Consider the following 27,662-nt stretch of genomic DNA (forward strand, 5'->3'; position numbering starts at 1 on the left):
TATTTTGAGGTTGCAGGAGCAGCAGAGAGGATTGACAGGGATCAGTAAGCTTGTAGGAAGGGGTGGTGGTGAGACCAACTGAATTCCGGAACTAAGCAGAAGGGAAATGTTCCTTTCGGAGCGAGAGGGGGACGGACAGCAAGCGGGGCGGACGTGCACGGGGACCGGCTGTGGCGGGGCGGAAGTGCCTGTTGCTGGGGCGACCGGGCCTGCGGTGAGATGTCGGAGAACACCTATAGCATCAGGCCGGCTTTTCAGCACAGGTACGGGGTAAGGGGGAATACTGTGCACCCCCGCAGTAAGAGGGAGACTTGTGTACCTGGAGGAGGAGGGAAGGAAAGGAAAGGAGAGAGAGAGTGTAACCTAAAGGAGAGAAACCGAGGCTTCTTTACTTTAATTCCTGTCTCCTCTGATTTTAACATCTGGTGGTCAGAAGAATCAGTGGTAGGCAGCAAATCTCTCCCTCTCTCTCCTGTTTGAAATGTGGGTGTCCAATAAATTCTACACCTCAGTATTTTGATTACCTTCCACAACGTTAAAGACTGAATTGTGACCATTTCTGAACATTTAGATCCAGCTTGATTTTCAGGCAAACCGAACGTTTTGTTTGATCGTCCTACGCAGCTGCCAACAGTTTTGAGTTTGTTAACATGAAATTGTAAGAATTCGTCAAACCCTAGCTGGTGGTGTACTGACCATTGGTCAATAAGGATGTTTTTTCCTTTTTTGGTTAACATCGTCTCTTGTGTATGTGTGAGCATGTTTGTTTGAGATTAAATAGGCTATACTTCTAATTCTGGGTTATAGTTTAAATTTTAACCAGTTTGCCCCGCATTTTGTTATAATACCAATAACCTTTGTATTATAACTTGCCTGGATGAGTGCACCATCAACAATGCTCGGATGTGGCCTTGGCTGGAGGATTTCAGCTGTGTAGAGAGACTAGATAGATTGGGGTTGTTTTCCTCAGAACAGAAAGCTGAGGGGAATCCTGATTGAGGAGTACAAAATTATGAGGGACATAGATAGGGTAAATGGAAAGAAGCTTTGCCTCTTTGTAAAGGGGCCTCTTTCAGTGTTGAAAATGTGTTGCTGGAAAAGCGCAGCAGGTCAGGCAGCATCCAAGGAACAGGAGAATCGACGTTTCGGGCATAAGCCCTTCTTCAGGAATGAGGAAAGTGTGTCCAGCAGGCTAAGGTAAAAGGTAGGGAGGAGGGACTTGGGGGAGGGGCGTTGGAATTGCGATAGGTGGAGGGAGGTCAAGGTGAGGGTGATAGACCGGACTGGGGTGGGGGCGGAGAGGTCAGGAAGAAGATTGCAGGTTAGGAAGGCGGTGCTGAGTTCGAGGGATTTGACTGAGACAAGGTGGGGGGAGGGGAAATGAAGAAACTGGAGAAATCTGAGTTCATCCCTTGTGGTTGGAGGGTTCCCAGGCAGAAGATGAGGCGCTCTTCCTCCAACTGTCGTGTTGCCATGGTCTGGCAATGGAGGACTCCAAGGACCTGCATGTCCTTGGTGGAGTGGGAGGGGGAGTTAAAGTGTTGGGCTACGGGGTGGTTGGGTTGGTTGGTCCGGGTGTCCCAGAGGTGTTCTCTGAATCGTTCCGCAAGTAGGCGGCCTGTCTCCCCAATATAGAGGAGGCCACATCGGGTGCAGCGGATGCAATAGATGATGTGTGTGGAGGTGCAGGTGAATTTGTGGTGGATATGGAAGTGTCCCTTGGGTCCTTGGAGGGAAATAAGGGGGGAGGTGTGGGCGCAAGTTTTGCATTTCTTGCGGTTGTAGGGGAAGGTGCCGGGAGTGGAGGTTGGGTTGGTGGGGGGTGTGGACTTGACGAGGGAGTCACGGAGGGAGTGGTCTTTTCGGAACGCTGAGAGGGGAGGGGAGGGAAATATATCCCTGGTGGTGGGGTCCGTTTGGAGGTGGCGCAAATGACGGCGGATGATACGTTGTACATGGAGGTTGGTGGGGTGGTAGGTGAGGACCAGTGGGGTTCTGTCCTGGTTGTGGTTGGAGGGGCAGGGCTCAAGGGCGGAGGAGCGGGAAGTGGAAGAGATGTGGTGGAGGGCATCGTCGACTACGTCTGGCGGGAAATTGCGGTCCTTGAAGAAGGAGGCATCTGGGTTATACGGTTTTGGAATTGGTCCTCCTGGGAGCAGATGCGGCGGAAACGAAGGAATTGGGAATATGGGATGGTGTTTTTACCGGGGGCAGGGTGGGAGGAGGTGTAGTCTAGGTAGCTGTGGGAGTCAGTCGGTTTATAGTAAATGTCCGTGTCGATTCGGTCACCCGAGATAGAAATGGAAAGGTCTAGGAAGGGGAGGGAGGAGTCTGAGACGGTCCAGGTGAATTTGAGGTCGGGGTGGAAGGTGTTGGTAAAGTGGATGAACTATTCAACCTCCTCGTGGGAGCACGAGGCAGCGCCGGTACAGTCATCGATGTAGCGGAGGAAAAGGTGGGGGGTGGTGCCTGTGTAGCTGCGGAAGATGGACTGTTCCACACATCCTACGAAGAGGCAGGCATAGCTGGGGCCCATGCGGGTGCCCATGGCTACTCGAACGATTCAGAGAACACCTCTGGGACACCCGGACCAACCAACCCAACCACCCCGTAGCCCAACACTTTAACTCCCCCTCCCACTCCACCAAGGACATGCAGGTCCTTGGATTCCTCCATTGCCAGACCATGGCAACACGACGGTTGGAGGAAGAGCGCCTCATCTTCTGCCTGGGAACCCTCCAACCACAAGGGATGAACTCGGATTTCTCCAGTTTCCTCATTTCCCCTCCCCCCACCTTGTCTCAGTCAAATCCCTCGAACTCAGCACCGCCTTCCTAACCTGCAATCTTCTTCCTGACCTTTCCGCCCCCACCCCACTCCGGCCTATCACCCTCACCTTGACCTCCCTCCACCTATCGCAATTCCAATGCCCCTCCCCCAAGTCCCTCCTCCCTACCTTTTATCTTAGCCTGCTGGACACACTTTTCTCATTCCTGAAGAAGGGCTTATGTCCGAAACGTCGATTCTCCTGTTCCTTGGATGCTGCCTGACCTGCTGCGCTTTTCCAGCAACATATTTTCAGCTCTGATCTCCAGCATCTGCAGTCCTCACTTTCTCTTCTTTCAGTGTTGTAAAGCTCTCTGACTCAGAGTCAACCTTGAGCACAAAATAACCCATTTGTTTGGTGCACCATTAACCACCTAAAACATTTGCTTTCTTTACCATTGCTGTAAAGTGGTAGCAGTGTATATCACTTGCAAGATGCACGATTGTAACTCAACGAGGATTCCACAACAGCACCTTCCGAACCTGTATCCTCAACTATCTAAAAGGACAACAGCAGCAGATGCATGGGAGCACCACCACCTGCACTTTCCTCTCCAAGTCTCTCAGCATCTTGACTTGGAAGGAAAGTTCATTCGTGTTCCTTTTTCACTGGTCATTCCTAACAGTACTGTGGGAGTCTCAACACCATGTGGACTGCAGTGGTTCAAGAAGGCAGTTCAGAAGCACCTTCTCGAGGGCAATTAGGAATGGACAATAAATGTTAGTCCAAAATGTTGATACCAAACTCCTGTTCATGTGGACAAAGAAATTCTGTACCCTAACATTTTCAGGGGAGATGGGCAAGTAATTGCCAAATCAAAAAAAAACTGTTGCCATGATTCACTATATATTAGTCTTTTGTTGTATAAAACTGTTATAGCTGTGGTGTAATAAGGCTTACACCAAGTGCACATTAACTGTTAGAGCTGTGGGCTGAATGTATTAATTGCTAACATAATTGTCATTAGGTTCAAGACAGCTGTTGTCAAAGGGAAGATCAATAATGTGCTGAAGGAAGAGTTATCAAACAAGGCTTATAATCCAGAGGAAGTTCCTTTCATGACTAGGAAGATTGCAGAGGCTATAAAGACTCAAGTAAAAGGTACTGTATGTTTGTAGTTGAAGAGTGTGGTGTTGGAAAAGCACAGCTGGTCAGGCAGCATCCGAGGAACAGGAGAGTCGACGTTTCGAGTATAAGCTGATGAAGAGCTCATGCTCGAAACGTCGATTCTCCTGCTCCTCGGATGCTGCCTGATGGGCTGTACTTTTCCAGCACCACACTCTCTGACTCTGATCTCCAGCATCTGCAGTCCTCACTTTCTCCTAATTGTATGTTTGTGTCCCATTGTGTCCATACTTAAACTAACTTTACAAGGTACAATTAGGGTGAGTTGGGACATCAAAATTGTAATTCATACTGCTTAGAACATCTCTACCCACTGGAAATAAACAGCTTTTGTATATTTTGTATATTGCACTTATATAGCACTCGCAACTTGGTAATACACTCATGGTATTTCCAAAGAGAGCATTAAGGAGGAAAATCCAAAACTTGGGGCTTAGACCGAAGGAAACTATGGATGCTGAGAAAGTACATTTGAGGATGTGGAAGAGACCAGAATTAGAAGAGGATTGTAAAACATAGTTTTCAAATAACTATTTTCAGGAAAGTGGCCTTTCTTTATGTATATGAGGCAATCTTGCTTGGATAAGCCTATCCTCTAACAGAAGTATTTGAGACCTGACAATTGTCTATTGACAATCTTTTCTATCTCAATTTGTCTGGCTATATATCATTGCACATTTTGGCCAGACATTCTGACATTTGGAGAGTCATGGGAGCACCTCAGACTGGAATCTCTGAACTCTGAATTCTCCAGCTTTAATTTAGAGTGTTCCAAAAACAGAAAATTCAACTTCCCGGGCAATTCCCATGGAGTTGTGTGTATTGAAGATAGTGCATGATTACAACTCCATGGGAATTGCCCGGGAAGTTGAATTTTCTGTTTTTGGAACCCTCCAAATTAAAGCTGGAGAATTCAGAGAGTTCCAACTCATTAGAGATTGATAGCTATCCAAGAAAGGTTAGAGGATTAGACATTTGCTTTGGCTCCTGAGTAGAAATTAAACCAATATTCTGACTTATCACTGACCTCTCCACACCTCAGCTATACCTCCTCAAATGCCCTATAACTGTCCCGGTGACTGCCAAACCACCGGGGCTACCCCCTAAATGACCTACTCAATCCATGGGTGCCAATAACCTCGCTCCTCCCTGATGCGCTGACTCCACCCAACCCACCTGGAACCCGACACCCTCTTCCAAAGGTTGGACCTGACTTCCCCTGACATCTAACCTACTCTAAGCACTCATCCACTTGCCAGGCACCCTAATATCATACCTGTCTGACACCTGGCATGCTACCAACCTCACTCACATGGTGCCTTACCCTGTCAACTGCCACCCTAACCCCACACTTACCTTACATACATAACCTTTCGCAGGACCTAACAAAATATCTGGCTGTGCTGCTACACTTTGAAATCTCAGTAGTCTTGCTTCTGCACATGGGGGTGTGGTTTCTACACTGATTTCTTTTGCTGCTAGATTTGGGAATTCCTGCAACAGGAGAGCCTTGTCCAGGTATCTCTAGTGCAGAAGACATCGGAAGATAAGTTGGCAACTTTTAATTGGATCGAGGTCGGAAATAGGGTTTCTGAATTCGATTCGAATATCTGGCTATTATTTTCACCTAACACTTTGAAATACTATTGTGCTTCCCTGCTTGTTGCTGTCAAAATAAAAGCCATCCCTTATGGACCTCCAGGACCTGAGTGACATGGCCATTAGCCCTGACCCCCCCCCCCCCCCCCCCCCCCCCCCCATCCTAAATAAAAAATCTCGAGGTGAGACAGTTTCACCTTTCACTGATTCAGCATCCTCGAATCTGTTCGCTCCCCATCACTTGTTCGTTTTCCCTCTCCTCCATTGCTCCTGAATCTGTTTATCATATTACCATTTAATTTCTCAAATGAACTGTCCTTGTCTGCACATAATCTCAAACTGCCTTTGCCTCACCCATGCCACGCCTTCTATTCTGGCAGCCTGATTTAAAATGTCTTGTCATCTTGACTCAGTGGGCATCATACCTGCCTGTGATTCACCATGTTCTAAGTTCAAGATCCATTCCAAGCTAGAGCACAAGGATTAAGGCTCAATGCAGTGTTGTCAGACAGTGCTGACGTTTGACTAAGATGTTAAACTGAAGCCCCACTTGCCTGGTTGACCGAATGTATAAGATCCAATGACAATATTTCAAGGAAGAGCAGTGAATTGTGCCCAAAGTTCTAGGTAATATTTGGCCCTCAGTCAACATCACAGAGAATACCCAGATTATCTGGCTATTGTCAGACCTTGTTGTACTTGACTATTATGCTCCCGTACATTACATCTGAGCTCGTACACACTTCCAAAAGGGTTTCTTTGGCTCCAAAGTGCTTTAAGTTGTCTAGTGGTTGTGAAAAGTGCTCAATAAATTCAACATATTCTTCCTTCTCTTTAATATTCCTCGGTTGCTTCATTCCAATACACTGCCTTTCCTGCACTTTTTTACTGCTTAAACCTCTAGCCATTATTTGCCTTCTGCTCCCTCTTTAACACGATGCCAAAGGTTTCCAACCCTGTAGAGCAGTCTCCTTAGATGCCCCAATGCCATCTTCTCCTTTTCATTGATTCCACATATTTCACTCATTTTCCTGCTTCCTTTTGTTTGTCTCATCCTTCCCTTCATTGCCCACACTTCTTCCCCTCCCCTATGAAGGTCTTACTCTGTGAAGATGCTAAAGAAAGTTCAATTTTAATATTATTATTTGGAAATTTAATCAAAGTTCATAAAGAATATAATGTGGTGAAGACCCAAGGCTTTAAATGGCCAATTTCTCCTCTTATGTTGTATAAGAATTTGATGCTATGGCTCCTTGAGCCTGCACCTCTCTTCAATTAGGTCATGGCTGATATTCTATCTCAGCTACACTTTCCGGCCCTATCCAAGGTGGCACAGTACTCACTGCCTCAGTGCTAGGGACCTGGGTTCGCTTCCAGCTTTGGCTGTCTGTCTGTCTGGAGTTTGCATGTTCTTTCTATGTCTGTGTGGTTTCTGCAAGGTGCTCGAGTTCCTCCCACAGTCAAGGGATGTGCTGGTTAGGTGGGTTAGTCATGGGTAAATACAGGGTTATGGGGACAAGGGTGGTGGGCTGGGTGTAGCTGGGATGCTCTCTGGCAATTCGATGGGACAAATGGTCTCTTTCTGCATGATAGGGGTCACTACAGTCATCCCAGTATCCCTTGCTTCCCTCAGTTTCCAATCATTCTCAATCTTAATTACAGTCAATGACTGAGCTTATACAATTCTGTGGAGTGGAGAATTCCAAAGATTTACAACCTTATGACTAAAGAAGAGATTTCTCGATTTGCTTTAAGTTAGCTGACACCTTATCCTAAGACCATGAGCCCCTCTTTCTGCATTCACTGACCACATTAAGCTACCCTGCCAATCCCCTTAAGAATCTTACATCTTTCAATGAAATCACTTCTCATTCTCTGAACTTCGTTAGGCCACATTCGGAATATTGTGTGCACATCTGGTTTCCATCCTATCGGAAGGATGTTGTGAAACTTGAAAGGGTCCTGAAAAGATTTACAAGGATGTTGCCAGTGTTGGAGGATTTGAGCTGTAGGGAGAGGTTGAATGGGGTGGGGCTGTTTTCCATGGAGCGTCGGAGGCTGAGGGGTGACCTTACAGAGGTTTATAAAATCATGAGGGGCATGGTTAGGATAAATAGTCAAAGTCTATTGGGGTGGGACAGTGCAGAACTAGAGGGCATAGGTTTAGGGTCAGAGGGCAAAGATATAAAAGAGACCTAAAGGACAACGTTTTCATGCAGAGAGTGGTACGTGTATGGAATGAGTTGCCAGAGGAAGTGGTGGAGGCTGGTACAATTGCAACATTTAAGAGGCACCTGAAACATTATATGAATAGGAATGGTTTGGAGGGATTTGGGCTGGTTGCTGGCAGGTGGGACTAGATTGGGTTGGAATATCTGATTGGCATGGACGAGTTGGACCAAAGGATCTGTTTCCATGCTGTACATGTCTATGACTCCATAACTTAAGAGAGTAGGTGCCTGAGCTTCTCAATCTCTCCTTGTAGGACAATAATAGAGTCATAGAAATGTGCAGCACAGAAACAGACCCTCCAGTCCAACTCGTCCATGCTGACCAGATATCCTAACCTAATTTGCCAGCACTTGGCCCTTCCTAGTCATATAATGTTTCAGGTGACAATCTAATGAATCTGTTGTATTCACTCCAAGGCAAACTTACACAGTGCTCCACCAATGTCCTGTGAATTTTAAATTTATTATGTATGATAGCCATTAGCTTTGCTTTAGAAACTTGTATTCAAAAGCAATAATGTTTCTCATTTTGTGTTCTATTTCTGCAGAATGCGCATTTGAGCGTTACAAACTGGTGGTTCAGGTCGTTATTGGAGAGCAGCGAGGTGAAGGAGTGAAGTATGTTATTTATTTATCCTGATTTGTTTTAAACTTGGCCCAATGATACTTGGTATTACATTTCGATCATCATCACAAGGTGCTCTTTCTTTGGACTGGTGTTCTTTGACCTTGCCAGTGAGGCTGTTCAAGGAAAACCTGCCATTGGTATGATTTGCAGCAAAGATCTCTAGGGGCATGGGCAGATGTAATCACAAGAGTTGTGATTACACAACTTCCCAACTGTATGCTGACTAGTTGGTTAGCTGAATTGATTGGACAGCTGCTTTGCAATGAAGCCCAATGCCAACAGTATGGGTTTAATTCCGACACTCGCTCAGGTTGCCATGAAGGATTATCCTTCTCAATCTCTTCCTTTGCCTAAGACATGGTTAAACTACCACCTGTCCTCTTTCTCTAATGAGGGAACAACCCGATGGTTTGGTAAGACTGTGGTGACTTTACTTTTTGCTGGCTAGTTTTAGTTCCTTCTAATGATCTCACTGCCCCAAATATCCACTAACAGAACACATAGTTTTCCCTGTGACTTTCAGGACCTTTTGTACTCTGTTCCTCTCTTTATTAAGCCCAGAATTCTGTATGCCATTTCTTTTCTTCTTTTACTCTGAAGTAAAATTAGAGTAAAATCATTGACTTTTGTTTTGCAGTTTTTCTAAACTACTAAACTGCACTCGCCTGTTTACCTGATTAACCACTTACCGAATATGATCTCCAACCATCAATGATTTATCTACATAAACCAAATGTGTTGCTGCACCCCCTTTATATCCTTTATTACTTATTGTCTCTTTAGTCTTTCGATAGAAACATATCACTTCACATTTCTTTGTATTAAATTTCAACTGTCACGTGCTTCTATTTCACCAAATTGTCAATATCTCATGAATGTATCATTGAACTCCTCACAGTTCACAATGCTTCCAATATTTTAGTCACCTGCAAATATTAAAGTTGTGCTCTTCACACTCTGTGACAGCAGCCTTTCACCTCAGAAGGTTGGGTTTGTCCCATGGTGCCCATTTCTGTGTTAAGCATCACCTGGTGTAAGACAGGAACCCCACTCTGGTTTAGCAGGCTTTGCTGCATTTACAGCACACAAAGACAAAAATTGACTGTCTTCTGTTTTATCTGGGCCCTTTGCTTGGTCACCTGAGCTTTACGTTTTATGTTGCCCCTATCAACCGCTTTCTAAACAATCAGCTTCTAGAGGTCATGTGCATCAGCAACTGTCTCCCAGTTGTTAATGTCATTTTCAGATATCCTTGTAGCAGAGTTATGGATGCCGAAGAGAGGCTGTGACCCAACAGCCAGTTCTCCATGTATACAGAAGGACATATTACAACCAGTGTCCATCTGATGAACATGGCTGAGCCAGGGTAAATGACATTAGTTTTGCAAATAATTTGTGCTGATGGAATTAGCTCCAGAACCTCTGAATGAGTGACTTTGTACCAAGAGATGCCAAGGATATATCTGAGACAGTGAAGGCGGAAACTTTAGCCAGTTTCCTGCCTAACATGCATTGTTCTCATCTCAATCTTGGAGAGGAATGCATTGAGGACATAGGCTTGGCAGCTTACAGTTTGTTTTCTCAGGTAGGTTGCTACCAGTCAACACTCTCTTAAACAGCTTGGCCATTATTGCAATACATGTATTAATTTCAGCGTCAAGTGACAGATAGCTGGTGATTACAGAACCTAGATATGTGAAATTATCAATTAGCTTGAGAATCACATTCTCAATGATGGATGGCAGTATCCTAGACTGTGACATCTGTCTTCCTGATGCTGATGGTCAAAGCAAACTCTTTACTAGTGTTACTTAGCACTAAAGGTGTTCATTAGTGTGGTATGCTAGTGTAGTATTATCATGATGGATCTTGGTGTGCCTTTGGTTTTGATCCCAGGTAAGCCAGACTGGCAAGTTTTCTTTCAGTTCTGGTATGCAAGTGCATGACCTCTGTGGAAAACATAGTACAGCAGCCATCAGAAGAATATGCCAAAGAATACTGGGACCCGAACACTTCCCTACTTCATTCCATTATGGATCTCAGAGCTCCAATATTGCCCCATCATAGTTTGCCTTATTCATCATGTTGCCATAGAAATGTGATCACAATGAACAGCTTTGACAGGCAGCCAATTTCCTTGAGCAGTTTAAATTGACAATTTCTGTTCAGCTTGATTGCTTTGGTGAGATTCGTGAAAACAATATGTAAGTCAAAGACTATAATGTAAATTAAGGTGGCTTGCTAGGTCATTTCAGAGGGTAGTTAAGAGTCAGCCACACTCATACGAGACTGGAGTCACCTAGAGTGAATAAGGACACCATAGTTCCTTCTCTAAAGGTCTTCCATTCAGCAGATTTTTTAAATGATAATTCAGCAGCTTCACAGTTACCATGACTGCAGTTGGCTTTTTACAGCAGATGGTATTTGCTGCAGCAGTTTAGTTTTAACCAGTATTGCAAATTTGCTCTTCTACGGAGTGTTTTATGCGATTTCTGTTTTTAAAGGCCTTCCGCAATCTATCCTCCCTCTGCAATGTTGGGTATCAGCTTTATGGCTGTTCCCTACAAAAGTAGGGAAAATGTACTTTTACATACTGCTATTCAAGCCTCAGGACAGCCAATGGAATGCTTTGAAGTGTAGACTCTGTTTGTCATAGGAAATACAGCTATCAATTTACACACAGCAAGATTTCAGAAACAGCGGTATGATAATCGTCACAAAACTTTGGTTCATTGATGTTAGCTGAGGGATAAAAATCATCCCAAGATGTATGGGAGAACTCTTACTGCTCTCCTTCTTAACATACCATGGGATGTTTTAAATCCACCAGAAATGATACATGGAGCTTCTGAAAGGCAGCACATCTGGGATTGCAATGCAGGACTCCCTCGACCCACAGCTCACCAACTCAAGCACGAATGTGATTCTTTTAGCTAAAGCTGATGCAGTTGAAAAATGTTGTTTCAAATAATTCTTTCAATATCCTTGAAGATATATCCAAGTAAATGGTTTGTCTGGTTAAGAACAATTTCTCATCAGTTACTTTTAAGAGCAAGGTCAGAGATGAGTTATTTCTCTTTAGTAAAAGTCCATGCATATTTCACATTCTGCGTTGAGGTCATGCACAACATTCTTAATGTATTTATCAGCCAAAATCATGGATACACTGTAGCACCAACAACCAGTCATTCTGGTTTAAAACCTGTCCTAATATAGCAATAAGGAAAATGTTTGTGGGGAAAACACATTTGTAATGTGATACATGCTACTGTGAGAGTAGCTTAGAAACTTTTAAAGTGAAGACAGAAAAGCCTGCAAGGAGAATAAAAAGTTATATTGACAGGGTTAAATGAAGAGATCTGGGTGAAGGCTGGAGCTGACCATAAGTTTAGACTAATTTGGAAAAGTACCTGGTTTTATATACCATTTTGAAAATGAACCTTCCAACTGAATGAGCAAACTTAGATCCAGAACCTCAACCTGAGCTACAAATCTTCTCAAAACTCGCTAAATAATACAGAACTGAAAGCTAATCTCAATCATGGTGACCATGACGAGCTCATTGATTGTAGTAAATCCACCTGGCTCACAAATATCCTGTCTGGGAGGAATTCTGCCATCCCTATCTGGTCTGGCAGGCCTGTGACTCCAGACCCAAAACAATGTGATTGACTCCTAATGGCTGTCTGAAATGGCTAACCAAGTCACTCAGTTCAGGGGAAGTCAGGGATGGGAGATAAATGTTGGCTTTGCCAGTGATACCCACGTCTTGTGAAAGAATAAATGAGCTTCAATTTTGTTTATCCATCAATGTCATGAGGAGAGATGAGGGCTGAGTGAACAGTTCCTGGCAGAGGTTGACTATGGCTGGGATTAACGATTGAAAAATCGGTAAATGCTCTTCATTGTTGGTTCATGTAAATGAATAAGTGGTATATCAGGTGTCTTAATGGTAATTCCCCAGTTGTTGGTTCCTGCAAGAAAGTAACAGTGTTCTCAGTGTAATAAATCTCTCCTCCTTTAAAATGTCCCTTAAATCTTACCTCTGTAACCACCTGCTTCAGAATTTCTTCATGTAGCTAAGTATCAAGTTTTATTTAACCGCATTCCTTTTGCTAATTTGTTGTTTATTGAAAGCTCTATACTTCCAGATCTCTCTGTTCCTGGGTCGCATTTAGAATGTATCCTTTATTACCTTTTCTCATCCTCCCTATCAAAATATATCATACAGGCTGCATTATGTTTTATCTGGCCATGTGTCCATCCCATTCCTCAAGTCTGTTCCTTCCAAGTCTGTCACTATCCTAACAGTTACTTCCAAGTTTTATGTTCTCTGCAAATTCTTAATTGTACCCTGTACATCCAGGTGTAAGCTATAAATATAGGATAGTGAAGAATGGGAATGCTAACACCAGTCCTGCCACGCCTCATTATAAACTGTTGTCCTGCCTGAAAAAATAACCATTGACCAAAACAAATTTACTGTCATGCAACTAACTTAATAATCATGCTGCCATTTTCCCGTTTGTACTATGTGTCTTTACTCTGCCGACTAGCTTGTTATGTGTCATTTTCTCAAATGCCTTTGGAAACACGATATCATCACATCAACCATACCACCCCCATCAACCCTTAAACTGTACCTTTATCTAATAGCTCAGTCAAATTATTTAACCACAATTTTCCCTAACAAGTCCATGCTAGCTTTCCTCAATTAATCTAATTTGTCCACATGGCTATTAATCCTGCCCTAGATTATTGTTTCTGAAAACTTTCCCAGCATCAAGGTTAGAACAGATCTGTGGGGACTTGTGTAGCACAGTGGTAGTGTCCCTATCTCTAGGCCAAGACCTGTGTTCAATTCACCCCAAAGATGTGCCATAACATACCTATTACAAGTTGATTGAAGTATCCAGAACTGGTTTGTAGTTACTGGGTTTCTCCTTGCATCCCTGTCCAATAAAGGATGAAATATTTGCAATTCTCCAATTTTCTGGTACCACCTGTATCTAAGGATTGAAAGATTATGGCCAGTGCCTTTGCAATTTTCTCTCTTTATCCCCACAGTAACAGAATTGTCTCATTCTGTCCTGGTGACTTATCAACCAGGAGAAAGTGAGGACTGCAGATACTGGAGATCAGAGTCAGAGTGTAGTGCTGGAAAAGCACAGCCAGTCAGGCAGCATCCGAGGAACAGGAGAATTAGCATTTTGATTCCTGACGAAAGGCTTATGCCCGAAACATCGATTCTTCTGTTCCTCGGATGCTGCCTGACTGGCTGTGCTTTTCCGGCACCACACTCTCCGACTTTAGGTAAAGCCAGCCTTTCTGATACTTTCTCTTCAATTTTTAACCTAGATGGTATCTAGACTAACTCCTCCTTCACTATCACCTTCTTTGTTAAAGACTGATCAAATGTATCCTTCTTGTACCTCAGCCATGCTATCTGCCTCCGTGTGTAAATTCTCTTTTTGGTTCCTGACCTTTCACAACACCTTGTATGACAGTTTGCATGTAGATGACTTTTAAGTTCCCTTTGCCAGTATCTTTTCAGTTCTTCCTTTGCTTTTTTTTAGTTTCAACTTCTTTCCTAAATTTTCTGTATTCAGACTCTTTCTCACTTACTTCAGCAACTTAATATCCATTGAATGCATCCTTTTTTAAGTTTCATCTGAGTCTACTTCTTTCAGTGTGTGGTGAACTGTAGCTTTAGTCGCTGTACATACATTTTGGTTGTTACTATATTAAAACAATTTTTTGTTTCCTTTAGAATGGCTGCACGGTGCTTCTGGGATGCTGACACAGATAACTTTGCACAGGACGTATATATGAATGTAAGTGTCGCCAGTGCAATAATGTGCACATTGGGGAAATGTCTATAGTAAGGACTTCCCCTTGACCAACAATTGTTTCACCTCTGCTTTGCTTTAGTTAATCGACAGATTTTTTAAAAAAAGTTAATGTTTCTCTCTATGGCAGGGGACCAAACATGGGTGTGTAGGAAGTGCAGACTGAATAAAAGACTACAGTTCATCTCAGTCACCTTTACAATTCCAGGTGGTTAATGAACAAATGATAATTAAGTTATTGATGAAGAATAACCAATCGCTATCAATCTATCTCCAAAGTCATGGAATTTGAACTTACATTCTCTGGGCCATTAGTTCAGATGTCTGAATTACTCATCCAGTAATGTAACAACAGCTTAAGTACCCATAGCATTACCGTATTACTTGACATATGACTGTGGCCAGTGAATGTTGTCAGGCTTCTCAGCGTGAGGGAAATGGAACCAAACCCAGTCTCTCTTTCAGATAGTTTCTAATCAATCTTTTTCAGGAATGTTGTTACACATCTTAAGAGTAAGTAGGACTTAGGTCTTCTGACTCAGACATAGGGATGCTACCACCACATATCAAGAGCCCAGTTCCTGTCAGCACACTCCCAAAATGGTTATTGGACAATGACCAGAAGCAGGTCTCCGATAGTTGCCTCCCCTCAGCTGCGAGTAATCAAATGAGGAGCAAGAACAATCTGAATCAAACAAACCGCACAATTCAAGTCCTTAATGTCATAATCAAGTGGGGAAAGCAGTCTAGTGTTCCTAGTTGATGGGTGTGATGATACAGATGGATGGGTCTCATTGTTATCATTTAGCTGCCCAATATCCAGCTTCTCTGTTGCTAATCCCATGATAATATGCTTGCTCTTCCTCGTTTTGAAATCTGTACTGTATTGCATTTAGACTGATCTTGTCCTTTTTTTTAATTTTGTGCTCCTTTTCTGGATTTCTGAAAGAGGCAAACCTCTTTCCTCCCTTCCTCAACCTCCTTCAATCCTGGCATCTCTTACTTATTGACCTCACCATCTCTCCACCACTTTTAACTCTTGATGGCTGTTGGCACACAGCTCTAGCTCACTGCCATCTCTCTTGATACCTCTAGTAATACACATTTCTCATACTGCCTATCCAACACACAGTGGTGGGTGATTGGAGATTTCCTGCATGTAAATTCTGGGAAGACCAAAGTTGTTGTCTTAAGTTCTTGCCATCATCCCTGTCCTGATCAACTATTTGAATCCAGTTGTTCACTACCCTGAGTTCCTACATTGCCCTTATAAAGTCTTCCAGCCGCAGATCTGGATCAACGTCTAGACTGCCAGTTTTCACATTACCTAACATTCACTCCTGTCTCAGTTCATCTTCTGAAACAATCATCCATGTCTTTGCTAAGTCTGGACTCGACCAGTTTCCTAATTTCTACCATGTGTAAATTTGATTTCATCCAAGACTATGTTATAGTCTGCACAAAGTTGTGTTCACACATCATCCCAGATCTCATTGACATACGTTAGTTCTTGATCTGGCTGGACCAAAATCCTGAAACGTTTTCCCTAACAGTGCTGTGGGTGGACCTACCCCACGTGGATTGCAGCTGTTCAAGAAGACAGCTCAGCACCACCTCCTCAAGAGCATTGAGGGGTAGGCACTAAATGCAGAAAAAACCCACGTCCTGTGAGCAACAAAATAACAAAACTTGAAATCTCGTTCCCAAAAAATGTGCAAACTTCCTTAATTTTGCTGAGGATGGAAGTTATCAATACCTAAAATTCTTATTGTGGTGAGATACTAGAGACCGTATCCAAGATGAAAAGAATGAAGGACTTGTAGTTCCTTTACCACTGTTTAGCATCCTAAAGAACGACAAAACATAGGCGATAGGATAGTCAATTTGTGCAGAGTCAACTATCCTACACAATTATGAGATGGTAACCAAACAACCCATTCTTGGGTGTTGGTGGAGGGGGAGGCAGAGGGTAGGCGGGGGGGATGTTAAATATTGGGAACTATGCTGCTATTCTTTGAAATGATGGCCATGGATTTGCACTTCCTAAGAGGTTGGTTTAATATCCCATTTCAAAGGTGGTATCTCTGAGGGGGCAGCACTCCCTTTTTTAATTTTTTTGATGGGATGTGGGTGAGAGAATTTGCCCATCCCTAATTGCCCCAGGTGGGTGTGAGCCTTCCCCTTGAACCTTTCTGCTGCAGTTTGGTGTTGGAGTGGCTTGAAAGGTAGTGAACAATCACCACATTGCTGTAGGTGGATTGGGTAAGGATGGAAGATATTCTTCTGTAAAGGACATTAGTGAACCAGACAAGTTTTTAATGACAAATTAATGATAGTTTAATGGTCACCATTACTTTTAGGGTGTAGGTTTGATATCCAGACGTTTCATTACCTGGCTAGGTAACATCATCAGTGGCGACCTCCAAGTGAAGCGAAGCTGTTGTCTCCTGCTTTCTATTTATATGTTTGACCTGGATGGGGTTCCTCGGGTTTGTGGTGATGTCATTTCCTGTTCGTTTTCTGAGGGGTTGATAGATGGTATCTAGATCTATGTGTTTGTTTATGGTGTTGTGGTTGGAGTGCCAGGCCTCTAGGAATTCTCTGGCATGTCTTTGCTTAGCCTGTCCCAGGGTAGATGTGTTGTCCCAGTCAAAATGGTTTTTTTCTTCCATATGTAGGGCTACGAGGGAGAGAGGTTCATGTCTTTTTGTGGCTAGCTGGTGTTCGTGTATCCTGGTGGCTAACTTTCTTCCTGTTTGTCCTCCGTAGTGTTTGTGGCAGTCCTTGCATGGAATTTTATAGATGACGTTGGTTTTGTCCATGGGTTGTACTGGGTCTTTTAAGTTAGTTAGTTTTTGTTTGAGAGTGTTGGTGGGTTTGTGTGCTACTAGGATTCCGAGGAGTCTTAGTAGTCTGGCTGTCATTTCTGAAACTTCTTTGATGTATGGTAAGATGGTTAGGGTTTCTGGCTGTGTTTGGTCTGCTTGTCGTGGTTTGTTCTTGAGGAATCTGCGGACTGTAATTTTTGAGTATCTGTTCTTCTTGAATACGTTGTACAAGTGGTTTTCTTCTGTTTTCCGATGTTCATCTGTGCTGCAGTGTGAGGTGGCTCGTTACAATATGCAGGTTTGTAGTTCTCCATTGTCCATTGTTTCGACTGTGATGTCCAGGAAAACTCGCATTCCTGGACGTCACAATCGAAAGAACAGACAACAGAGAACTACAAGCCTGCGTATACAGAAAACCGACAAACACTGACCAAATACTCAACTACACCAGCAACCATCCCAACACACACAAACGAAGCTGTATCAGAACACTATTCCAACGAGCCACCACACACTGCAGCACAGACAAACATCGGGAAACAGAGGAGAACCACCTATACAACGTATTCAAGATGAACGGATACTCAAAAAATACAGTCCGCAGATTCCTCAAGAACAAACACGATAAGCAGACCAAACACAGCCAGAAACCCTAACCATCTTACCATACATCAAAGAAGTTTCAGAAATGACAGCCAGACTACTAAGACCCCTCTGAATCCTAGTAGCACACAAACACACCAACACTCTCAAACAAAAACTAACAAACTTAAAAGACCCAATACAATCCATGGACAAAACCAACGTCATCTACAAAATTCCATGCAAGGACTGTCATAAACACAACATAGGACAAACAGGAAGAAAGCTAGCCACCAGGATACACAAACACCAGCTAGCCACAAAAAGACATGAACCTCTCTCCCTTATAGCCCTACGCACAGAAGAGAAAAAACACCATTTTGACTGGGGCAACACATCTATCCTGGGACAGGCTAAGCAAAGACATGCCAGAGAATTCCTAGAGGCCTGGCATAAACAAACACAGATCTAGGTACCATCTATCAACCCCTCAGAAAACGAACAGGAAATGACATCACCACAAACCCGAGGAACCCCATCCAGGACAAACATATAAATAGAAAGCAGGAGACAACAGCTTCGCTTCACTTGGAGGTCGCCACTGATGATGTTACCTAGCCAGGTAATGAAACGTCTGGATATCAAACTACAGCTCAGCGAGCAAACCTCAACCTGGGCTACAAACCTTGCAGTCACCATTACTAGTTATGGCATTTCAGTTTCAGATTGGTAGGATTTGAAACTCTGCCCTCTGGATTACTGGTTCAGTAACATTGTACCTTATGAGTGGAAGTGAGAGTGTCAGCCTGCATTTTTGACTCCAGACTGACCAATGCCTTTCAAGCCATATTAATGACTGTATGTTCAACATGTCTTAATTTTGTATTAATACAATTTGTCTGTTTTCAGGACAGCCTGTTCTGTGTTGCTGCTGCCTTTGGCTGCTACTACTATTAGCAGACTTGAAGGATCTGTCTGGAGCCAGCGTTTTTAATAACAATGTCTTTATTTGAATAATTTAAAGTTCTGGGTGACAGATTTTATAACAGAGTGCTTCATAATGTAATGGATTGTGCTAAGAATAAATACATGTAGTGGTTTTGTTAAATTCTTTTGTCTCTAAATATGAAATATAATCTGTAAAAAGATTATGCAAAAAATGCTGGAATGTATGCAGCATATCTATTGGCATCTGAATAATAAACAAATGACAGGTTGACAATAATGTCATTGACACCTCTTCAGCGCTATCAACTCTCAACCAGTGCCAGTTATGACAGAGGCTACATACGTAAACTATTTGTGCCCTGTTGATGTTGCCTTGATTGGTGAAAGGTCACCCAGCAACCAGGAAAATATGCCCTTTTTCAAACTGTGCTTTAAACAGCATAAAAACTGCCTTGACTCTGCTGCTGTCTGGAGAAAATTCAGAAAGACCTTTTCTGTTTTGAAATTTAGCAGCCAGGATGTGATGCTTCAGTACGACAAGCCATAGTTGTCCTGCAGTGATAATTTCACACCCGGGGAGGATTTATTGACAAGAGCATGTAATGCAGATTCACCAGAATAGTACATCAGTTCAGTGAGGGGCATGCAAACTCACATTTATGCAGCAAGTCCTCTGCATTTGACTCATGCTAGCCACAGATCCCTGAGTGTTCGGTCACAAATGGAGCTATAAATTGTGTAACGTATACATGAAAGAATTGAATAGGATGGGGAGCATTTCTGGGAGTTGCAATGTGGTATGGAAGCAGGGAATATTAATCCCAAACATTTGGTCACAGCTGGAGGTGGGAATGTGTTGGAAGCTGGTTTAATCTGTTTATCAAATTTGAAAGAAATCGGTAGCAGAACAAGTCATCAACAAAAGAATGGTTGGAGAGAACTTGTTGAGAGGTTTCACATGATACTAGGTCGTGCAATTACTGAGCTGTCATGTATAATTTCTCAGGAGAAAGTGACTGCAGATGCTTGAGATCAGAGTCGAAAAGTGTGGTGCTGGAAAAGCTCCCCTCCCACTCCACCAAGGACATGCAAATCCTTGGCCTCCTCTTCCGCCTTGGGACCCTCCAACCACATGGGATTAATGTGGATTTCACCAGTTTCCTCATTTCCCCTGCCCCTACCTTATCCCAGATCCAACCCTCTAACTTGGCACTGCCCTCTTGAACTGTCCGACCAATCCATCTCCCTTTCCAACCATCTGCTCCACCTTCCTCTCTGACTGATCACCAGCACCGCCTCACTTTCATCCAGATATCGAAGTCCCAACTACCTTCCTCCCCCCAGCCCCACCCCATTCCTATTTATCTCTCAGCCCTCTTGGGCCACCCCTCATTCCTGATGAAGAGCTCATGCTCGAAACGTTGACTTTCCTGCACCTCGGATGCTGCCTGACTGGCTGTCCTTTTCCAGCACCACACTTTTCAACTAATTTCTCAGCTTGCAGAGGACACTGTGTGGGTCACCATTGTGTTTGACCATCATTGTCTCGATATAATTTGAGCAGAAATGTGACGTCGTAATAATGTTTAAACCATCAATATTCACATTGGCTAAATTCTATGAAATTGACAGCAACTCAATAGCATCTGTGCTTGAAATTAAATGCAAAGATCCAGAACTTGCTGTCAGTGATTCTTTAGCCATCTATGCACTGTGCTGATGACATTTCTGCAGGCAGCATTTTTCAGAAATCTCTGAACTGAAGAGCCTTTCCTTTCTGTAAAATGGCAAAGTTACATCTTGTTGCTGAAGTGTAACTAGGTTTTTAACAATGTACCTGGTCATAACTATTGATAAACAACCTCTCTGGCCTAGTGTGACACCTCATTGGGATTGCACATTGGATGTAAAGCCCTGGTATTCCCAAATTTGTCATACAAGTTTTTTTAAAAAGCCCGCAGTTTACTTGTCAGACATGGGCTAACAGAAAACAGACCGAGTTTCTGCACTTTACAGGAATGAATATTTATTACAAATAAATTGGATTTAAACCACTGGTAAATATCAATGAATTGTTGACATATAGCCCTTGTAGTTGAACTCTAGCCCCCTCTAACTACATCACCTCCCCCAAACACACACACTGACAGACATGTACAGAATTTCATTATATACACATGCTCTGATGTCGTCCAAAAACAACCACCCCTACAGGTGAACAAAGTTGCTGTGTAAACACAACTTAGAATGAGTTTCAGTAACTTGAATTTGAAAAGTGTAACAATTCCTTCTTTAATCCTTTGCTGTAAAAGTGTTATTTTTTTCCATTTCATTCCACAATTAAAAATACAGAAAAATAAAGGGATATGCTTTTACATGTGAAATCAAATCTCATACTTATCTAAAGTCATTTTTTTTTTACCATTTATACTAATTAATTGGTTTAACATTTCTTTATAAGTTTGCTTATTTCTGCTTCTCTTGTGTCCTCCGAATCTTAATTTCCTGAAAAAGTTGCAAGAAGGATAATCAACTGCCTGATTTGCTGTCTGTGCGAATATCTCAGTGCGTTTGCTGCTTATGCTAGTTAATGACATCGCTGTTGTTGCATGTCTGGTGATCTCCTTAACTTGGTAACAGAGTCAAATTAATGTTTGAAAACATGAAATCCATATAACAGCAATCATCAGATGTGCAGGTCAGGTGAATTGGCCTTGCTAAATTGCCCATAGTGTTAGGTGCATTAGTCAGAGGTAAATAAAGGGTAGGGGAATGGGTCTGGGTGGGTTACTCTTCGGAGGGTCGGTGTGGACTTGTTGGGCCAAATGGCCTGTTGCCATACTGTAGGGAATCTAATCAGTCTTTGAGGTCAGCAGAGAGCACTATCATTTGGGCTATTGACTGCAGAATCTAGCCTGGAATTTGTATCTCCAACTTAACAAGTACTGAAAATCGTGATTTGAAGCCCTGACTGAACATCACTTTTTCTTGTCTGTGTAAGATCAATATCATGAAAAAGGCAGAAAGGTTTCCTTAAGAAAATCTTTTTTACTTTTCATCTTACAACCAAAACAACACTGTTCCGCCTATATTCATACCACAAACCCATACAGCTCAAAGTTACTGTTGGTATCATTGCAAGAGTTAAGTGATGCAGTAACGTTCATGTATTCAGGAATTCAATATGTATTTTACAACTGATTAAGTCAATATGTACTTTACAACTTATGCAACACACTTCTGTAATGGAGAGAAAACAGCAAGCTCCGTGCCCCCAGCACAAGCTTCCACAACAGCAACAAACAAATTTGTTTGATCAGATCAAACAGGGCAGAATGCTGTGGATGCTAGAAATCTGAAATAAAACCAAAAATGCTGAAAATGTTCAGGTCCAGCAGTGTCTGTGGAAAGAGAAGCAGATTGATGAGCTTTCATCAGAATAGTTTAGAGCAAGAGCTGGGTGGGACAAGAATAAAAGGAAAGTCTGCATACAACAGATTGTAAGAGGAGTTAGTCTTCCAGGGACGTTGGAAGGAGAGATGGTGCAATCGAAAGAAAAGGAGTGCCTCCAGTAGCCTGTTGCTCACTAAAAGTGAAAATAAAAGATTGACTAAACCATGCAATGCAAAAGAAAGAAAACATAAAATTGTTGCATCTGGAAAACTGCAAAATGTCTAATTGAAAAAATTAGTGCGCACAAGGGTAAAAGGGCCTGAACCCCAAAGAATTTAGTTCTAATGACATTCATAGTCTCAGCAATAATGTCTATCATACTAATGTTGTTATTACACAATAAACTAGATCTGCTTAAGGCAAAAGCCTCTTCTTGTTAGAATGCCAGGCGATTTTCTCTACTACACTAAACCAAGCAGACCCTGTAGATTACTACCATGAAAGTGGATCATAACAGTAAATCTACCAATAAATCTCACACCATAATGAGCTGTGGTGAAGATTCCTCTTGCAACAATCAGTTGCTGTTCCTGATGCTTATACTGAGCTTCACCAGAAAACTGGATAGTAAGATTGCCGACCATTGCTATGCTTATTCCAAAAGACGTCATCATATTACTCTCTGTCTTCAATTCCCCTTCTCCAAGACTCCTAATTTGATCACGGATCACCCAACATATACATAGTCATGGAGTGCAGCCCCTGCTTAAGGTTTTTCAACGTGTCCTGGTTGTGTTATTTCAGAAACCTGGTCACACTACATTAGCAGCAATTTTATCAATCTACCTTCTCCTATAATGGCTCTCAAATTGGACTATACATTGGCACCACTACAAGGCCCTTGAGAAGTATCATTAATACTGTTTGAGAGAAAATGTTTGCATCAGTTGGAAGGACATCAGCATCCTTGAGGAAACCATAAGCATCCAAATCAAGGCCATAATCGTCTGAAACTAGCTTCATCAGGTAGGCCATGTGTTTAAGATGTCTTGAGTTCCAATTACCAAAGCATATCTTCCTTGTCCAGTTCAAGAAAGGCACTCCATTGAGAGGAGGGTAAAAGCTTTTCAAAGATTCTCTGAAGGCTTCACTTAAATGCAACATCCATTTCAACATGTGGGAGACCCTTGTTCAGAAGGAATTGACTTGAAGAAACCTCCAGTATGAAGGGTCACAATTCTTTGAGAACACCTGTTGGCAAGAGGACATATGGAAAAAGAACCAGAGAAAGGAACACCAGCGATCTCAAGGCTAAGGACCAATTCCAACACCCAGAAACACTTCCCAAGTGGAGATGTGTCTCTAGGATCAGGCTCATCAGCCATGCAAGGAACCACAGAACCCATGACCAATGATGGAATTTCCTAGGTGGACTATCATGCTTGTTCACAGGTGATTCCAATGACAATCACTCTGGCCTCATAAGAGAACTCTGAAGGAATTTGGCAGTGGTGCAAAACACTGATTTTTAATTCAATTTTATGTTGAAAAATCTGCCTCTCTTCGCTGATGGATATCTTGTTAAATTGCACAAATGTTGATCTACCATTTGTGTCCAAAGGCAATTTCCTTTCTCCTCTTCCTTCTGGTACTGTTCACAGTCACGTGGCTCCCTCTGGTAGAGAGTGACTCAGGCTGGAAGAGATTGGACATACATGTGCCTTCCAGCTGATTCAACCCATTCGAGTAACCGCGGCCACTCAAAATGATAGCCATGACCAGCCTGGTCAGGAGCAGGAGCTAGCTATTCAACTTGATAAATTCATTTTCTTAGAATATTCTGGATTGCTCTCAACAAGAGTTGGATGTCAATCCTGGCAAACTGGGAGGGTTGCTAACCCTGTGGAATAGATTGAAGTTAGGAATATTAGCATGAGAACAAAGTGGAAATTTAAAGTGACAGGCTTTTGAGGCTCGTGGGTTCAGCTTTTGCTCTGCAAAGTGATCAATCTTTGTTTGGTCTGCCCATTGTATGGGAGGCCATTTTATCAGTAGTGAAAAAAGAAAACTAGACCTATGTAAGTACAAGTTCATCTGTTTTAGTGACATTGGTAAAGGGATCAATATTGGGCTAACCCATTTGGCTCTACTTTGGATAGCATGAGGAGAGCTTTTATACCCACCTAAGAGGACAAACAGGTACTTGGTTTAATACCACCTCCGAAATGTATCAACTTTTGACTCCTCTCAATATTGGCACAGAAGTGGCAGCAAGGATCAAGAATGCAGGTTGAGGTGGACAAATATGTGCGGAGTCAGGCTTGAGTCTACAACCTCTGAGCCCATGTTTCCTGTAATTGATTTTGCACCTGTACGAACCTTCAAGGTCTGTGTGTGGTCACAGATTCCAGAAGTGGAAATCATTAACCAGCATGCTGATTGAAATGTATGGAGCTTCCCAGCAACAGTGCAGCTTCAACAACATGTTGCTTTGAGCATGGAGTTTGCATAAAGACCACAAACCAAGTGCTGCACTGTCAGAGGTGCCATCTTTTGAATCAGGAATTAAATCAAGGACTATTCTGCCTCTTTAGGGTGCAAGAGAGAAAATGTCTTAGTGAACACCTAAAACAAATGATATGAACATTATTATGACACGGGGTAAACCCTTCAGCTAATTAAATCAAACACACAGAAAAGCTCACCTTGCCTCGTAAACTGTTAAAATATGAGTGACAGAGAACTACCCAAATTCCACTATTTAAAGAAAAAAAACCAATTTTATTCTTTACCTCCAAAAGTGAACATTAAACAACAACTGTCTACAACTGTAAGCCTTCTTTCTCTTAAAGATTTGTTACCTATGTCCCAGTCTGCAATAAATTGAAGTGGCACAGTAGCTCAGTGGTTAGCACTGCTGCCTCACAGGGCTAGGGACCCGGGTTCGATTCCAGCCTTGGGTGACTCTGTGGGGAGTTTGCACATTCTCTGGGTGCTCCAGTTTCCTCTGGGTGCTCCCAATTTCTTCCCACAGTATGTGTAAGTTAGGTAAATTGGCCATGCTAAATTTCCCATAGTCTTCAGGGATGTGTAGGTAAGGTGCATTAGTTAGAGGAATGGGTTTGGATGGATTACTGTTTGGAGTGTCAGTGTGGACTTGTTAGGCTGAAGGGCTTGTTTCCACACTGTGGAGATTCAGTGAATATGTTGATCTCATAAAGCTCCAATTAAATTTACAGCAAATCAATTTTCAAAACCAGATGACGGTTGTTGCTTCCTCTGTTTGGAGATCTCCCTGCAATCGTCTTCGGTCTTCTGCTGCAGAGATTGTCTCTGGAAGTCTGGTAGACACATCCATTATGGTTAGCAACTACTGGTTCCCACTTCTGGTTTTCGGGAGGGGGCCTACACAATCAATTATAACCCATGTGAAAGGTTCTTCGAATGCGGGAATTAGCAACAAAGGTGCTGGTTTTGTTACTGTATGTGGCTTACCTACCATTTGTCATGTATGACAGGTACAGTAAAAGTTAACCACATCCTTGTGCATTCCAGGCCAACAAAAATGTTCTTGTACTTTAGCCTAAGTTTTTCTCCTACAGGTAGTTCATGTGCTACCCTAACATCTCCTGTCCAAATGCTACCAGCAACACAATCTTGTGCACCTCTGCCCATTTCTCTTCTGCACTAACCTACTGTAGTCTCCATTTTCATTTTAGGATTCTATCTTTGAGATAATAACCCTCAGGAATATTCTCAGCCTCCTTTTCTGAGTATACGTCAACATAAATATTTTTTATTGTCTTGTCTTTCTGTTGTATGTCCATTAACCTTTCAGGACTAAACACTTCTGCCTGACTCTCTGCCTGTTCAGGTTTTTACTGCACCATTATGTCAAACAGAGTGTCTGCTAACTGAACCTCAACTCCTTCATCTTTCTGCTCTTTTTGCTTTGTTGTGTGACTTATGATAGTGGGATCTTGTTACTGCACAGTCTGGGAAAATTCCTGGGTACTTTTCTTTTAATTCCTCAGTTTCCCGGTCTTCCTTGAGTTTCTCCACAACAATTGTCACTCCCACCTTGGATCCTGCTAAATCATTTGGCTCTGTCAATCACTCCCACTGTAACTTCCCTTGTCTTGAGTTGGCACTCCAACCTGATTTTATGTAGAGGAATGCTAAATTTCTGTCCATCTATCCCATAAATTATCACTCTCTCAGGTAACAGGTCAAAAAGAGTGCAAATATGTTCATCTCTTACAATTAGAGACTGGTTAGAACCCATATGTCCTAAAATTATAACTTCTTGCCCTTCTCCCACTGTTCTTTCTGAGTGAAATTTACCCACAGAGGTGAATTCTTTATAGAGATCAGGTACTAACTCCATATACAGTCCCTGCCTAGTCTGTGGACTCTCCTGCAACTCCTTGACTTTTCGTGGGGTTTCCTTTACCACTTTCACCAGTGGCTTGGCCTCTCTTATCACATCTTTTCCCAAAATACCTTTCTTTAACGATGAGCACTGTGAATTTACAAGTCCCACTTTACCGCAGTGAAAACACCTGAGGCCTTTCACCTCCTTTCCACCCTCTTGGGCTTCTTTTCTAACCTGTGGTAAACAATTGCCAGTGATCCCTACTTTTTATTTCACTGTGTAGGATCTCCCCTTCTCCCAATTTCTATCCCACACAGTATGAAATTCTTGCTGGAAGCTAAACTATGTCTTATGCACCAACGTATATTCGTCTGCCATCTCTGCTGCTCTTCTCACTTCTTGAATTTTCTGTTCATCCACATGAATCCTTATCATCTCTGGAAGTGAGTTTTTAAACTCCTCTAGCAGAACAATCTCCCTTAGACCCTCATAGGTTTTATCTATTTTCAAGGCCCTCACCCATCGATCAAAATGACTATGTTTAATTCTTTAGAACTCAGCACAAGTCTGACCTGGCTCTTTCTTTATGTTTCTGAACCACTGTCTAAACTTCTGGTACCAATTCATAGGCACTCAAAATAGCCTGTTTGACCTCTTCATAATCTCTTGACCCTTCATCTGACAGTACTGCAAATACCTCATTCGCTCTGCCTACCAGCGTAGACTGAACTATCATTACCCACAAGTCCTCTGACCACTCCATCTGCCTAGCCAATTTTTTGAATGAAATAAAGAAGGCTTCGACAGCTTTCTCATCAATATGGTAGTGTTTTAATATATTTGCAGGTATCACTATCTTCTCTTTTAATCTCCATCCTGTCAACTTGACTTTGCTGACTAAGTCACAACTTCTGATGTTCAAATTCTCTCTCTTTCTCTCTCCCTTTTTTCTCTCTCTCTTTCTTATCTCTCACTTTGCTCATCCAAGAACCTTCTCTCTCTTTGTTTCCCCCCTCTCTCTTTTTCTCTCTCTCTCTCTTTCTATCTCCCTTTCTTTATTTTCTAACTCAATTTTTCTCCATTGTAGTTTAAGGTTTTCTAACCCAGTGCACTTGTCTGTTTCTCTACCACACCTAGCTGTTTGACTAATTCCCTTACAATTTCAACTTTACTTTTGTCCTTGGTTAAACCTAATTCTAACCTCTTTGCTAATTCTAAAAGTAAGGACTTTTTATTTCCTTCTAAACTTTCTTGGCAAATTGGGAATCATCTTCAAA

General features: G+C 42.5%; 2 protein-coding genes across 2 annotated transcripts in view; one reads left to right on the forward strand and one right to left on the reverse strand.

Annotated features, from left to right (window-relative positions):
* Positions 1-219: 219 nt before the first annotated feature.
* Positions 220-16,481, forward strand: dynlt2b (dynein light chain Tctex-type 2B). Its single transcript, XM_087993941.1, has 5 exons — positions 220-263; positions 3,795-3,928; positions 8,331-8,400; positions 14,181-14,244; positions 16,461-16,481. The coding sequence occupies exons 1-5, from the start codon at positions 220-222 to the stop codon at positions 16,479-16,481; spliced, it is 333 nt and encodes a 110-aa protein (XP_087850067.1).
* Positions 16,482-16,640: 159 nt separating this feature from the next.
* The window catches only part of LOC122556127 (uncharacterized), a 142,631-nt gene continuing 131,609 nt past the window's right edge, over positions 16,641-27,662 (reverse strand). Inside the window, exon 12 of the mRNA XM_043702602.2 lies at positions 16,641-17,093. Within this exon, the coding sequence (XP_043558537.2) occupies positions 16,656-17,093 (438 nt within the window). The 3' untranslated portion in view covers positions 16,641-16,655. The remainder of the gene's footprint in view (positions 17,094-27,662) is intronic.

The sequence above is a fragment of the Chiloscyllium plagiosum genome, unplaced genomic scaffold (assembly GCF_037043375.1).
Source record: "Chiloscyllium plagiosum isolate Xiang-an unplaced genomic scaffold, Cpla_swu_hap1 HiC_scaffold_13, whole genome shotgun sequence".
Taxonomy (NCBI): Eukaryota; Metazoa; Chordata; class Chondrichthyes; order Orectolobiformes; family Hemiscylliidae; genus Chiloscyllium; species Chiloscyllium plagiosum.

What these genes read in the sequence shown, in the direction of transcription:
- dynlt2b (XM_087993941.1), top strand. Translation starts at nt 220, where the DNA reads ATGTCGGAGAACACCTATAGCATCAGGCCGGCTTTTCAGCACAG. An exon ending in AGGCCGGCTTTTCAGCACAG is followed by an intron (nt 264 to 3,794) that starts GTACGGGGTAAG and finishes AATTGTCATTAG; the next exon opens with GTTCAAGACAGCTGTTGTCA. An exon ending in TATAAAGACTCAAGTAAAAG is followed by an intron (nt 3,929 to 8,330) that starts GTACTGTATGTT and finishes CTATTTCTGCAG; the next exon opens with AATGCGCATTTGAGCGTTAC.